Source organism: Drosophila rhopaloa, unplaced genomic scaffold (genome assembly GCF_018152115.1).
Source record: "Drosophila rhopaloa isolate 14029-0021.01 unplaced genomic scaffold, ASM1815211v1 contig_3, whole genome shotgun sequence".
In the NCBI taxonomy this organism is placed as follows: domain Eukaryota; kingdom Metazoa; phylum Arthropoda; class Insecta; order Diptera; family Drosophilidae; genus Drosophila; species Drosophila rhopaloa.
In genome coordinates, this window is record NW_025335123.1 from 4,003,250 (window position 1) to 4,018,976 (window position 15,727).

General features: G+C 42.6%; 3 protein-coding genes across 6 annotated transcripts; 1 reads left to right on the forward strand and 2 right to left on the reverse strand.

Annotated features, from left to right (window-relative positions):
- Positions 1-129: 129 nt before the first annotated feature.
- On the reverse strand, positions 130-4,007 carry LOC108041117 (BTB/POZ domain-containing protein 17). The gene is made up of 4 exons (XM_017118924.2): positions 3,554-4,007; positions 2,037-3,021; positions 1,810-1,967; positions 130-1,255 (listed from the first exon to the last, which is right to left on the reverse strand). Exons 1-4 carry the CDS (start codon positions 3,839-3,841, stop codon positions 1,001-1,003), a joined length of 1,686 nt encoding a protein of 561 aa, XP_016974413.1. The 5' UTR covers positions 3,842-4,007; the 3' UTR covers positions 130-1,000.
- Positions 4,008-5,206: 1,199 nt separating this feature from the next.
- LOC108041118 (thioredoxin domain-containing protein 5 homolog) lies at positions 5,207-8,579 on the reverse strand. Its single transcript, XM_017118925.2, has 3 exons — positions 8,302-8,579; positions 6,344-6,746; positions 5,207-6,287 (listed from the first exon to the last, which is right to left on the reverse strand). The coding sequence occupies exons 1-3, from the start codon at positions 8,499-8,501 to the stop codon at positions 5,637-5,639; spliced, it is 1,254 nt and encodes a 417-aa protein (XP_016974414.2). The 5' UTR covers positions 8,502-8,579; the 3' UTR covers positions 5,207-5,636.
- A 2,422-nt stretch (positions 8,580-11,001) lies between these two features.
- LOC108041104 (homeobox protein cut) lies at positions 11,002-15,611 on the forward strand. 4 transcript variants are annotated; one of them, XM_017118899.2, is made up of 3 exons: positions 11,002-11,377; positions 11,970-12,993; positions 13,470-15,611. In XM_017118899.2, the coding sequence occupies exons 2-3, from the start codon at positions 12,195-12,197 to the stop codon at positions 14,333-14,335; spliced, it is 1,665 nt and encodes a 554-aa protein (XP_016974388.1). In that variant the 5' UTR covers positions 11,002-11,377; positions 11,970-12,194; the 3' UTR covers positions 14,336-15,611. The 4 variants fall into 4 exon arrangements, with proteins under 4 accessions (XP_016974388.1, XP_016974391.1, XP_016974390.1 ...); XM_017118902.2 differs by having other exon boundaries at positions 11,973-12,993; XM_017118901.2 differs by lacking the exon at positions 11,002-11,377 and adding an exon at positions 11,396-11,465.
- Positions 15,612-15,727: the final 116 nt, after the last annotated feature.

Here is a 15,727-nt window from a genome sequence, read left to right on the forward strand (position 1 = left end):
AAAATGACTGTTCAACTTTAGGAAATAATTAAAATTTAACGGAAATCACTAAATTATATTGTTAATGACAATAATTCTACTCTTTAGTTCAGTCTAATGAAAACGCAAACTTCAATAATAGACCATAGCTGATTTTTGAAGAGACATTTTATTTAACAACTACATTAACGCCAAGATTTAATCAATTCGATTGATGACTGAAGCCTGGACCGATTTATATTCGTTTTGTCTGGCGATTTTCCACGACATCTGCACTTGAAGAGCCGCACTGTAGGCGCATATTATGGCCAAGTCACTCCCTGCAAAGCCCATTATGATAGGCCCCCGAGACGCGACAGGTTGATCCCATGCCATAAACACACTCGTAAAGGGATCCAAAAATCTTAGTGGGCACACACAAGCGGATTCACATATCTATCGGCTGTAAAACATTAAAACTGATGCTTTATACATTGGCAAATAGACGGGATAGCAATAGCCTAACGCGGCCCTCTCTTTCTGAACCATGTCGGAAGGGGTTTTGGTTTTGTCTTTTACATATCAACGTTTATTAGAAAATCTCCTTTCCATAGTCTAAGTTCACTATAGTTGGCGTTTAAGCTGCAAAACGGTACAGCTGATACAGTACGATCCTCACACGATTGGGCCTAATGTCCACTGCGGCCAAGCTCAACGATCCGCGATCCACACTCAGCGGCTATGGCCCTGCCTAAGAACTCACTCCTTTCGGCGTGCTTAACTTATAGGAAAAATATAAAACAAAAACTTATAACAAAACATATTGCGGGATGTAATCGAGCAGGATGGAGCATTCCGCCAGTGAGGATCGCAAGGATAGAGCCCAAGGGGAATCGCAGTCGCTCTGGATTTATACATACACACAAAAGTTTGAATGGAAGAGTGAAATACAGTGGTGGCTGCGGATGCGTGAAGTGCTTGTAGATGCGCCGGGAAGTACGGAGTGCGATAGTCAGGGTGTCCACAAGCCGGGTCACCGTGCTTAGAACTGAAACGGCGGCGTATCCCGGCAGGTGTGGGAGCCCATCGGCGTGATGACCACGTGCAGAGTTAGTGTGTTCCTTGCCGTGCCCGTCAGGTGGGGACTCAAGTAGGGCGATGTGTGCTCCAGCTCCTCGTAGGGCAGCAAGTTGTCCAGGTTGATCACGCGCGACGTATCCGAGAAGTACTCCGTGCGCTCCACAACCGTGCGGATGTGCATAATCTGGTTCTGCACACCCACGATCAGCACGGCGATCTGGAATTACATATAGCAAATTAGAAAAATGTTTTTTAGTCTACAATCTAGAGTAAAATATTCTACATTCTTAGCATAACAAGAATACAAGTAAACGAATCGCGTTTGAAAGGGCTACTATTGGGACATTTAATCTTTTGTTAAATTTAAAAAAAAAGTTTTTGATTTTTTCAAACAAATCTGTTCTATCATAAAGTAAAACCCTCGAATTCCAAATAAATAAATAAATGGACTATGTATTTAGAAAATTCAAACCTCTCATTTATTTATTTGATTTGAAGGTTTGGAATTGATTTATTGGTGCGCAATGCAGAAATTGAGGTGGAATCCATTTTAAACAAATTTATCTAGCTGGATATTTGTTTTGAATAATACTTAAGTTATTAGTTGTCATAATAATCTTAGCTAGGGTGCAGTTTCGGCTAAGGAAAACAAAAACTCCAGCTATTAATAATATAGGTTCTAAAACACAAAGAATATATTCCACAGAATGGATTTCTCTTAAACAATTTTACATCTGTCTAAAACGATTTCAAATGGGATCAACTACTCACCTTAAAGCGCTCCTCGCCTATGTTTTGATGCTTGCAGGTAACCCGTAAGCGCACTGTGTTCAAGGAGCAGCCTGGCACGTCCTCGCCCCAGACCATTTTGGCCTTGTTGTACTTAACGCCACGAGGAAAAAACTCTATCTCCCAGGTCATGCAGGGATCTGGGGAGTAACACAAGCCAAATTTAGTTTTGGATGTACACAAATTGAAGTCCGAAGGCCAGTACTCACCGTCCTCCTCAGTCTCGGCGATGTGGCGCTGCGAAAAGAAGCAGGTCACATAGTTCTTGTAGTCCTCTATCGCGTCAAAGTTGTGCACATCGATGTCGACGCTCCAGGTGTCGTTCCAGTAGAGACGCGGCGTAAACTGCAGCTCACCCGATTCGGTGGCTCGCACCTCTCGTACTCGATCCTCCTGCCCCGACTGATAGCTCATCCCGATGGCAATGCGTTCGACGAGGAACTCCTTATGGTACTCGATCAGCGGGTCCATTAGTAAGTGTGACAGCTGGCGCGGCGTCATCATGCCGAAGCGGATGTGGGAAACTGTCTGCTCGATCAGCTCCATGAAGCTGCCGCCAGCGGTAGCCTCCATCTGCTCGCGACGATGCAGCAGCCACGTCTGCAGAATGGCGAACAGTTTGTACTCGCTGGTGACAACCAGATCGTTCTGCTGCAGCAGCAGTTGCATTATGGCCGGATCCATTTCCACAAAATCACGCGACTCGGCGACCATTTCGAGGTTCCATTTGAGAAACCGCTTCAGCGTCTCCGTGAGATCGTTGTGGGTGGGCGAGAAGGAGAGCGTGTATTGCAGCCAGGAGACCAGATAACCGCTGGTAGCCGCCTTGGCCACGTGCTTGTTCATGTAGCCCACGCAGAGATCGATTAAGTCGCGTACATTGTACTTGTCGCTCAGCGCCAGCATCGGCATCACCGTCTGCAGCGTGACCTCGATGTGGCCCACATACAGGTACTTGATGAACTGCGGGAACACCGCCGAGCAGCAGGCCTCCTCGTGCAGTTCGATCACATGCTTGCTGCATTCGTTCCACTCCGGATTCATGAGCATCACCTGAAAGACGTCGCTGCTGGCGCACAGGATAACGCGGTGGGCGGGATACTCCTTGCCGTCCACCAGGAGCACTATGTCCGACATCAGCTGTTCGGCGTAGAGGTTCGCGATTTTATTGAGCACACTATTCGCATCGATCATCTAAATGGAGAAGAGATTAAAGGATTAGATGTTATATTAAATACCACACATTTGTATACTACAATCTTTACGCGTATGTAAAAAAATTATACTTCTAAAAAGTGCGAAATCAAATCCAACCAGAATTTTTTCTTGGTTTGTCTAAAAGAAAGTATTAAAAAATGATAAGCTTGGAATTCTTTTTTTATATATAAAAATTTGGGAAAACATTTTCTAAGAAAATATTGTATACATTGTAATAGGTTCAAAAATATCAAATTAAGAATGGAATCATTCTCAGGAAATAATGGAAAATATATGTTGTCAACCAATTTGAATTGACGGATTGTTAATTAGGAAAGTATAAGTTTTACTTTTATAAAGGTATGTTCTTATCTTCCTTTCTGGAGGTTCGGACCATAGCCTTTCTTACAAATCTTGTGCATAATATGCAGTGTTACATGGGCATTATTAGCAAATCAGTGAACACATCGGTGGGATTTGCGTATAAGATCTGTGGAGAATTATAGACATATCTCAGCGGTATACCCACCGTGCTGGCTCCATCCTGGGCTTCCTCTGATTCGCGACATTTCCGCCGCTTGGCCTCCTGATCCTCGTTGGAGTTGTCTCCATTCGCCGGGTTATCCGATGTGCTGGCGCTGATTCCATTGGGATTTTCGGGAGGACTCGCAGGGCCATCGCCAGCGCCGCCACCTGCTGCTCCTCCGGCTGCTTCGCCCGCCTGATCCGCAGCAGCTGCTCCGCCGCCAGGACCTGCTCCCGGACCTCCTCCACCTGCCCCTCCTGCACCTGCTCCACCGTTGCCGTTAGCGTTCATCGGGAATCGGGGATATCGGGTATCGACTGGAGCCCGGTTCGGGACTGGCTCTGGGCTGAAGGACACTCTACAGGACGACTCCGCTTGCACGAGCTAAAGTCATGGCAAAAAGTCTCACAGTTTGTTTTTTTACAAAATTGAGCTAGAGCTGGTAGCCAAATCGATTATGTTGTCGATTATTCGATTTTACAAGAAGGCAAGGGCACAAGCTATCGGTGCTACTATCGATACCGGGGCATGGCGCGGAATGGATATTTTTTAATTGTAAATTAAAATTGCTTTGCGTTTTGCTTTGGCCAAACTAAATTTAACTTAAATTACGTAAGTAAAATAAAACTCATAAACCTTTTTTTAATTTGTTGTATCCAATTGTTAATTTAGTTTAATTAAAAGTTAACATTACGCGCATAACAATTATAGAATAATATATATCTGAAGCTTATATTCCTTGTTCGGTAAGTTAAGCTTTAAAATTTGAGAATAATAAGGCTGAATATTAAAATAAAAATAATAATATACCCTTGCAGTGGATACCAATTAAGTAAATATAATCTTGATCAGCATCAAACAGAAGAACTGAAATCCGTTTGGTAGGCTAAGATCAAAAGTTAAAGATTTAAAACTTTCTCATAAGTCTTTAGTTTGAAGATAATAAGAAAACTATATTATTACTTAGCTGTCATTGAAACATTCGGAAAATTACAAAGTAAACAATAAAATCGTTGTTTTTAATTATTCATATACATAAGTATTTACTTCATTATCCAAACATTCCATAGACATAATTGTTTTTATCCTTTTCAGAAATACGTTTTTTATAATAAAATCGGACGACCTTATCACTTGATTATTTGATTCGTTTAAGTGTATTAAGCTGAAGCCGGCTGACCTAAATAAGCCTCCTTTTTTTCGTTTAAAAATCATATATGAATCCATACAATACAAGAAAATTTTCTTTAATAAAATTGCCTTTTCTTTAATAAAATTGTTAAAAAACAAAAAAAAAAGTACCTAAGGTGAAAAAAAATAATAGAGTTCCAATAAAATACCTTCCAACTTCCCAATACTTTAACAGGTGATGCGCGCCTTTTTTTGTTAGACTAGATTACTAGATTACACAAAGTTGCTTATAAAATTTGGCCAAAAACCTTGATAATTAAATGGCCAAATAGGCAGATATATGGAAAAACCCCCAATATTGGATTAAAAACGCAATTTTTCTCACTTCTTGTTTGCAAAACGAAAGGTTGTGCTTCACAAACATTTCAACAAGTAGAACATGTGTTTTGTAGCTTAAATATGATGTTTTCTTCCACCCTTGCTTGTTATTTCTTTAGCAAACAACGTACAGATAACAGATTGACATATGTTTTCCAATTGATATTTATTTGTATTGTGTTGACAAATTTTCCTAGAAATGACTTAAAAGTAGCCTGCTGACCACAAAATGACATAAAATTGAAAATAAAGATCGCTAAACGTCTTTTTTCGTGCACACAGTCCTGTGTCCCATTAAAGTAAATAGTAAAAACATAAAAAAAGGGATCCAAACTCAGCTCACAAGGACGAAAACATGAACACAGTGGGGGAACTAAGATCACAAGATGAATGACTTCGATTCCAGCTAGCACGTTATGTTTTGGGTATTATTGATACATATGTTGTTTAAATGCGGGCTCCTCACAGAGGCTTCTGTTGCTGGTGTTTCGGAGAGAAAATATTACGATTACATTAATTAGTTTGGCGGGCGATTTTTTGTTCATTTGACTGCTGCTGATCCCCGGGTCCTGCGGACTTAGAGTTCGTCGTGGCCAAGGAACTTCTTGAGGTAGGCCTGCAGCTCTGGCAGCGAACGGCTGCCCTCGTACTCGTTCTGGCGCTGCCCGTTCTTGTAGAGGAAGAGAGTTGGATAGCCCTCAACCTGCTGGTCGATGCACACTTGCTTGTTCTCGGGCGCCGTGCAGTCCACCTTGGCGATCTTCACAGCACTCTGCGCCTGGTGAGCCTCCGTGGCAAGTTGCTCCCATGTGGGCTGCAGCTTTTGGCAGTGTCCGCACCATGGGGCATAGAACTTGATGAAGGCCACGCCCTCGGCAATGGCTTCGTCGAACTCCGCCTCGCCGCTCAGCTGTTGAGGGGTCAGCTTCTTGACCTCCTCCTCGGCGGCAGCCTCCTTGGTAGCCTCCTCCTCGACGGCCTTGTCTTCAGTCTTTTCCAGCGGCACTCCCACCATCTTCTCCACATAGGACTTAAGCGTAGACAGGTCACGGGCTCCCGCGTACTTTTCAATCTTCTTACCATCCTCGATCCAAAGAAGAGTGGGATAGCCTTTGACCTCGAAGTCTTGGCAGATAGAACGGAACTGGGTGCAGTCGATCTTCGAGATGGTCACACCGGGTTCTTTCACCAGCTCCTTGGCCAGCTCCTCCCAAGTAGGTGCCAAACGCTGAAAGTAAATGATAATTTTACAACATTGAATGGGGAGGTACAATTCTTTCTTACCTGACAATGACTGCACCATGGTGCAAAGAACTTGACAAAGTGATTGCCGCTTGACACGTGCTTGGCAAAGGTGTCCTCAGTGAGGTCCACCACCTTGCCCAGATTGGGGTTCTCGACCTCCTCGCGTTTGGCCTCACCCAGATCTGCCTCGGCGGGCGTGCTTAGTTCCTGGTTGATAAAATCGGTGATGGCGGGCAGATCCCGAGTGCCCTTGAACTTCACAGATTCCTCCTCGCCCAGCTTGAAGAGGCGCAGGGTGGGATAGCCGGTGACCTGGTGGGTGGCGCACAAACCTTGGTGCTTGGTGCAATCCACCTTGGCGATGATCACCTTGGGCTCATCCACGTTCATAATCTCCGCCAGTTGCTCCCACAACGGCTGAAGGCGCTTGCAGTGGCCACACCTGCAAGAAGGAAATGATTTAGCTTTTAAATTTAGAATACATACATATACATATATAAAATCATTCAACAAATTGTTATTTTTCTTTTATATCCCTAACTAAATGTTTAAAGAAAAATGTTTATTTTCTTTTTTTGCTTTCATCAGAACGTATGTAGGTCTTAATGATCGGCGGATATAAGAATTAAAAGGACTCAAAACCAACCTAAACCAGTGTCCAGAATCCCAGTAAAAAAAAAAACTTTTAAAAGTGATTTTATTCAACTTTTAACCTTATACTCACTTTAATAAAAACCTTACGGACATAAAAATATCAATACAAACATTAGCTCATAAAAATTGCTAAATGAGCTTTAAATAAAAAAATATTTTTGGTTATTAACTAAAGGGTTCTATAATTATTTTTACAAAACGCAATAGGATTTCAGTCTTTCGATACGAATCCGTTTTCTTACTAATACTTCCTAATCTTATAAAACCCTTTAAATATGTTACGATTAAATTTAAAAATAAAAGACTCGCCAAATCGTTTAAATTTAATTGTTTTCCGAATACAAAGGAATACTATACAATGAACCGCGATAAGACTCTGCGAACAAATTGTCCCGAACAAAGAGTTTATCATCAGGGGCTAATGCTAATGCCGAAACGCATTTCGAGCTCCCCCATGTAATCAGTCTCGTAGAGCACTTCTTAGCAACATAATTGAACCTAATCAAATTAGCTCATAGACACTGCGATGGCTTTTGATAAGGTCTGAGAACGAAAACTATAGTAGTGGCCGAAATCTTGAGTATTTAGTGTGTCAATCAAGGGGCAAGTAGGTTCTTGAACAAAGCCCCTCTGATCGTCTTATCAACGAACGTGCGATTCGTTTGGGAGCTATGACGAATCTTCCATTCCTCGAATCTCTGGCTTCTTGACCAAATTGGGGGTCACAAATTTATGTTACTCAATTTCTTCAGGTATGGGCGCAAAAATAAAAATATACAAAAAACGAGCCCATTTTCGTTTGCAAATCTGTGTCTGCCCACTAACATAAAAATGTGTTCCGGTTTACACATTTGCCTTTCAGGTATTTTAAAATATTCAGTTTGAAGTCTAAGGACTTTTCTCAAAATTGGAAAAAGGAAATATTTTTCTCCCAAAAATGTCTTTTTGATCTAAACAATAAAATTTCTATGTAAGTTTTTGTTATATTCTAGATATTAATCAATGGGCTTTACATTTTTAAAATTTTTTTTTAATAAAAATTATTCTATTTAAATAAATGACTTCAATTTTGTTTTAACAAAAAGAAAACTTTTAATTCCATCAATCAATTTTAATATAGGTTATTTGATTATCAACAAAATACAAAAACTAACTTTTGAAATCCAATTCAATTGGCGAAAATGAAAATCGAAACACCACCTATAATTATGTGTGCGTGGCTTGGTCACAATATAAACGACCTATGTGGACTGCTGCGATTCGCCGGCATAAGTTGGCCAATTTGGGACGCAGTTTTCTTTGGTGAAAGCAAAGGGAGGAGAGGGAAACTGAATGCAACTCACCAGGGCGCAAAGAACTTGACGAAGACATTGCCGCCGGCAATCGCCGTATCGAAGGTTTCCGGGTCCAGTTCCACGGCGAACTGCTTGTCAGCCTGTTTGCCGGCGTTGGAGTCGTCCTCCTGGGCCGCTTGGGCATTGGGCAGGAGGGGCGACAGCAGCAAGCCGCACACCGCCACAGATAAAATGGACCTGGCCAACATGATGTTCGAAACGGTTTGAGAGATCTAACTGCTGGGAGCCAAACCACGTCCGGATACAAAATAAATTTTCGATACTTTAAAAATGCCTAGGGTTGCCACAAGTGACTGTCGATAGCGAAAGTCCGGCTGGTAATCGATATTACAAAAATATTTCAAAATGTACATTCCACTCAGTGGCAAAATATCAGTGTCCAAAATAAATAGAAACCAACAACGAAAAATAAAATTTTTATTTCACAAAATAGTTCAGTTAGGTTTTCAGATTTTAAAAATTTATCAGATACTATTTTTGCTCGTTACCTTAAATATTTAATATAAAATTATTTTTAAGCTTATGGCAGTTCCATAATCAATATTAATTTACGGTAATTATTAATTTTGCAAAGGACTGAAAATCAATAAAAGAATAAATAATGTCCGATTTTTCTGCGGTCTGGCACGGTTTTAAAAATTTCAAAACCCGCCAATCTGGCAACGCTACAGAAAACTCTAGTTCGTGAGTGTATTGGTGCGTGAAAAACGAAACAGGCAAAACAAAAAAACGAGCGAATCACACACAGAGACGTAGTTAATTTGGGAGGGGGTGTGTGCAAAAAAGTTGCTCGTATACAGAATGATTAATACACACAGCCATGACAAAGAGAGAATCCAATCACTCCGGATTCCGCTCTGCAGCGAGGGTATTGAAAATCAATCATGATAGATTTTGAAATAAACCCGGATTTGTAATTCGAAAAACGGGTTTTTGCAACGGGGAAAGCGGGAAAACGCCGCAAACAGATGGGCATCCGCATCGAATATCGATGCGATATATCGCACGCATATCGCCGCGTCGCACATGCAGCGGCGCGACTGTGTGTGTGTAAGCACTGAGGCGAGCACAAGGCAAAACGAGAAAGAATAATAACTTCGGCTAGTCGAGGTTAATATACCCTGCGAACTTTAAAAGTCATTGATTATGTAACTTGTAATTTGTAATTTGTTCAAAACTTTTTTATGACTTATATTCTGTATTAATAAAGTCGAATGCGTTCGAAGTTCTTTATCGATAGTTCTTGAGCTGGTCCTTACAGCTTTCAGACAATCAGAGCAAGTCCAAATCGACGCACCTGATCAATTGTGCTTTCTTAATGGAGTTGAAAATTTCTTCCTTATCGTAGAAATGTTAATAACTTGTGCAAGGGTATAATGAGCGAATGGCAGACACAGACACAGAAGAGGCAGAAACAGCTAAATTGCAGCTGCTATGTTGCTCGTCGTTCAACGACGACGAATAGGGTAAAAACGGCAACAGCGAATGATGGCGGTAAAGGCAAACGAGCGATAGTCGAACTGAGGGGCGTACCAGCGGGGGGATCGTACTTGAGTTGACTGTTAAGTAGGGTTTTTGAAATATCAAGTTGCTGGCCGACCGCTCAGCTTAAACTTGGCGAACCTAACACTTGTGTAGTTGGAATTTCTAAGCAAGCAGCTGTTATCGATTAAGTTAACGTCAAAAAGAAAAAAAATATTTCGAAAATTTAATTGTTTTTGATTATAGTGAGCCGTAATATTAATAATACATTAAAAATATATTTAAAAATTTTAAGAAATAAAATAATTAGTTGTACGCATTAGGCTCGTTTACATATGTACATACATATGTTTTCAGCTTATTGAAACGGATATTGCTTTAAAATAACATGCTAGGTTCATGTTAAGTGCTGAAACAAAGAACTCTGGTTCTGCGAATTCTCCAGCCATTTAAAAAATGATTGATAGAGACATTTAATATTTAAATAGGCAAATTATAAGCACTAAACTAAATGTTAAGGCAGAGTTTTAACCACCCAACACCATATGCATTTCTATCGGCGTTCGTGCTGAGCCATAAATAATTTTGCTTTGCGCAAACAAGACTGAAAAATTCAGCAAACCTGACGCACCCCCTTATGAATAATGGCACACCGACGCCGCTGCCGCTGGCAACTGGCACAACAAAAGCAGCGAAAAACCAGAGACATGCTGTTCATGCTATGGATTTCATAAATTATTAAATACGCGAACTCAACAAAAAGTTTATGAGTGAAACTAGTTAAGTTATTAATTATGTTGTTGCCAGTAGGTTTTCGAAGAGCAAAAATAATACTTTCAGTTCAACGTTGACATCTCCAAAATAATTTAGGTGGTTAATTCAGGTTAAATTTATAAACTTGGCTTAAGCGCACGGTTAGTTTGCAAATAAAAATTTATCGATAGTCAAATAATTCGGCACATCGGTAAAGTTTGTATTGCAATTGGCCATGTAATCAAGTTATGTATTCCTTCTTGCGAATTAATGTATGTGCTAACATTTAAAAATGTATTATAAAATTATTAGGTTCGCAGTTAAACTTTGCGAGCATTTGAATACATGATATAGGGTTTATGCCCCCGCTTTAGACTGGTTTTCGCGAACTGAGGAGCTGCGCACAATCGCTGTAGCAGAGGTGCCTCAGAGGCAGAGCGTCGGCAGCACACACAGACGTCGCCGGCAAACGAAACGCTGAGGGGTGCCAGAAGAGAGATACAGATACATTCGGGCAGTAAGTGCGGGCGAGATAGCTACAACTCCTGTTCCCGGTTCGTTTTGTCATTCCCATTCCATTCCCAATTCCCGTCACACGAGTTAGCAGCGCACAGCTGCATCCGAGATCCTTTTTGTGGCGTGCTCGCGAACATAACCCCTTTTATTCGGTTGCCAACGACGCCCCTGCGACAGGCAGAAAGCAGAAACAGAAGAAGAAGAAGCAGCACGAAGCGAAGCAGAGGCAACACAGAAAAACAGCAAAAGCAAAGCATTGGAGTAGTTGTTTGGATGTGGACGGAAAGGCAGACTGGCGGCGACTAACTAAAAGGTATTTGTTGTTCACCCACTCATCTGTGTGCGTGCGCTGTTCTGGTGAAAAGCTGTTCTCAGCGTTTGCGTTTGCCAAAAGACAAGAAGTACGAAAAAAGCATTCGTTTATTAAATGCTCGCGTTCGTATTTTTTCGAAAACCTAGATGAAAAAGAAATTTTCTGCTGCTGCTGTTGCCTGTATATAATTGTGTGTGTGTGTTGGGCCGTCTCTGTGTGCGTTTGGCTCTCTTTGGGTGTGCGAGAGCGTGTGTGTTTGTAAGTGTTTCTCTGTGTGTGTGGCGGACCAAAAAGAACCCGACGACGACACTAGAAATTCGATTTGTGTGTTGTGTGCACACGGCGGATGAAGCGAGCAGATTTTTGGCAAATAGTGAGCGATTATCGGATTGAGTAAATACAACAAACAACAGAGACAGCAGTGGCATTAACAGTAATCAATCGATCCCGATCCCCCTTGCATATGTAACTGTAAACCTAATTGTGTGCCTCTTCTCTTCCTCTCTCTCCATTTTGCTTCTTTTTGCTCTTGCTCTCTCTCTCTTGTCCTCTTTCTTTCCTCCGCTCGCCGGGACTCGCAACTCACGAATAGCAGTACATTGACAGGAGCAGCTCGGAGTGGACAGGATAAGGATAATAAGCAGCCGATAACAGCCAGCAAAAGATTTGGCTTACATATTTAAGCCAGCCAGCCAGCCAGTCAGCCGGGCACTTTCGAAGTAGCCAACGTCCTGGGCCCCAAGATACCAAGATACCCGTACCCACCAAATCACCAATCACCAACCATTAGCAGGCGACGACGACACATCCGCAGAAGATGTCCAACGGCAAGGCGACGGTGTCGTTCTTTGAGAACGGGAACACCAAACAGTTCGAGTACTGCTACCAGATATATCCCCAGGTGCTCAAGCTGAAGGCGGAGAAGCGCTGCAAGAAGCCGCAGGAGCTGATCCGTCTGGACCAGTGGTACCAGAATGAATTGCCCAAATTGATCAAGGCTCGCGGCAAGGATGCGCATATGGTCTACGATGAGCTCGTCCAGTCAATGAAATGGAAGCAGTCGCGCGGGAAGTTCTATCCGCAGTTGTCTTACCTTGTAAAAGTCAACACACCGCGCGCCGTCATCCAGGAGACGAAGAAGGCTTTCCGTAAGCTGCCCAATTTGGAGCAGGCGATCACAGCGCTATCAAACCTCAAGGGCGTCGGGACCACAATGGCCAGCGCCCTGCTGGCAGCCGCCGCCCCCGACTCGGCACCATTTATGGCCGACGAGTGCCTGATGGCCATACCAGAGATCGAGGGCATCGATTACACCACCAAGGAGTACCTCAACTTCGTCAATCACATCCAGGCCACCGTGGAGCGCCTCAATGCGGAGGTGGGTGGCGAGACGCCACATTGGTCGCCGCATCGCGTGGAGCTGGCCCTCTGGTCGCACTATGTGGCCAACGATCTCAGTCCCGAGATGCTTGACGATATGCCGTCGCCGGGATCCGGCGCAGCCGCCACTGGCACCGGCTCACTCAGCACAAACGGCAGCAGCAACAAGGTGCTCGACGGTGACGACACCAACGACGGTGTGGCCGTTGATCTAGACGACGAAAGCCAGGGAGCAGGTAAGACGTCGCACAAATGTTGCACACAAGTCTCTTATTAGAAGTCTCCAGAAATCTAGTTTTGTAATCACGTTTTCTAATAGTTTAAATTGTTTGCTTTTTGGTCTAATGCCGAACAGTTTAATTGTAAATAAGCGATACTACAAAGAAATCTTTATTATCTTTAAACCTATTGAATTTTTTTAAAATCATTTGCAAACTTGTTTAGTTAGTAATTGAAACTTGTTCAATCATAATTTGAGGAAAAATATTAAGTAACTTAAGTAACTGCAAATTAACTGAAAACAACTAAAGAAAATGTAATTGCTGGCTTTTAAAAGTTTTTGGCGCCTGTAATTGAAAATCTTTAAATATCAAATGATTTTCTTAACACCCCAGATAGCAGGCACAATTTTCTTTGTGCTAGTGGTCTGACCGCAGCTCGTCCAGTAAATACATTGACCACTGATGCTTAACCCGATACTTTCTATCCCCAGGCGGTCGCAACACTGCTACGGAATCGGAGACGGAGAATGAGAACACCAACCCGGCTGCCCTTACGCCCCTGCTGTCGGGCGAGGCCAAGAAAAACAGCAACGCAGCTGCCGTCGGCGCCGCCCTACAGGATGGCGACTCCAACTTTGTGTCGAACGATTCCACCTCCCAGGAGCCGATCATCGACGATAATGATGGCACTACGCAGACAACGGCCACTACGTCCACGGAGGATGGAGAGCCTATAGCCCTGGGTATTGGCACTGGTTTGGGTGGCACACCGCTCGCCTCAGACTCTGAAAGCAATCAGGAGGCGCCGCCCAAGACCAACAGCCTGACCATCCTGACTCCGACACAGCCCTCGACCCAGACCCCGAATCAAACGCAGACGCCGAGCCAGCCACTCAAAACTAACAAGCCGATCACTAACAACGGCCAGGTGGCTTCCTCGGCAGCAGATGAGGCGGTCACAGCAGTACCACAGCCAGCCAGCAAAACGACTGCAGCAGCAGCCAATGGAAATGGAAATGGAAATGGCGTCTTGGGTGACGAGGATGAGGACGAGGTTGAGGACGAGGAGGAGGACGAGCTGGAAGAGGAGGATGAACACGAGGCGGAGCTAGAGGCTGACGAGAGCAATAGCAGCAACGGCATTGTGCGGGATAGTAAGCTACAGCAGCTGGCGGCGAACAAGGCTAAGGCGGCGGATGCCGTTTTGCCAGTAGAGTCAGAGGATGCAGATTCGGCGCCTGCAATTGGACAGAAGCGCACGGCCCTGCACTGCGAGATGGAGCTGAATAGCGCCGGTGGAGTGGGTGTGGACGTGGGGGAGAAGTCCCCGGAGCTAAAGAAACTGCGCAGCGAATGAGGCGGAGGTGATGATAGGATACGAAATACGGATACGGATGCGGATGCGAAAACGGGGATCGGTTCAGTTCGGTTCGGCTCGCCGCGTATCTGGTGGAAAGACATATGTATGTAGTGCAGTTGAGTCGACATAGAGACATAGAGCAACATTACCTACACTTTACCACAACAACATTCAAGAAATTCTACTATTAAGCAACTAATTATACATACATATAATATATTATATATATATATACAACATATAACGAAAAGCAAACATCCAACACACACCACTCTCATACACACAATACAAAAACCACAAAACACCGACATAACATAACATAGCCGATCAGATCAGAGCGGAATATAAGATCCCGATCCAGCAAGGAGAACCACAAACATTTCAATAGCATAGGAAGCGCGCCAAGATGAAGAATCCGATCAAGAATCCGAAGAACAAGCAGCAGCAGCAAAAGAGAGTTCAGAATGCAGCGTTAACGTATTATTAAAACTGAAACGAAAAGCAAATGCATAACATGAATAGTAACTATAAAACAAGATCAGATGAAAATCGATATTTTTACACAGTCAAAAAGGAACATTTAAATATAAAGAAATTTACAAATGCCGCAGTTGCCCACTACATACAAAAACAAAAAAAAAATAAAAACAAAAAAAAATACAAAACAAAATGATTAAGATGGAAAAAACAATAATTATAATAAAACAGAAAAGTAATTTATATACATAAGTATTTAAATTTAATAATAAATCAAAACTCGTCGCATAAACCAAGCCCAAACCACCACATCCACCCCCCCGACCTTCGACCCCGCAGCATCTCGCGCTCTCTTTCTCTCACACACACGCAGCACACACAACATCCACATACACACTCGGAAGAAACAAAACAAAACTCATTTCAACACTAAGAAATTTTTGTGGTCGTAATTATAATAATATAATTTATATTTTATGTGTAAAACTTTTTTTTTAACTTTACATATACTGAATTTTTTATAATTTATATAATAATCATTTTCATTTGATTTCCGAAAAGAAACGGAAGCAAACATAAGAAAACTGCATCTTAATTGCACCCGGCGCAGGCCGACCGATCTCCGGGTAGTTTGGGTTGTCGGTAGCGGTGGGTTCCCCGAAATCCACGGTCCATACAACACGCAGATCGGTCGGACCTAAAAAAAACACCATCTCAAAATTATAATCATTTTTATTATTAGTAGCATAAGTCCAAATAAAATGTGAAATATTAAGAGAACACGGCATAAAACAAACCATCACCAAAACATCTTGAATTGTTGGATCGCTTCAATAAGATTTTGGAACTTTGCATTTGAAAAGGCGTTACGGATAATGTCAATTGAAGTCGTTATTGTTGTTGTTATCGAAT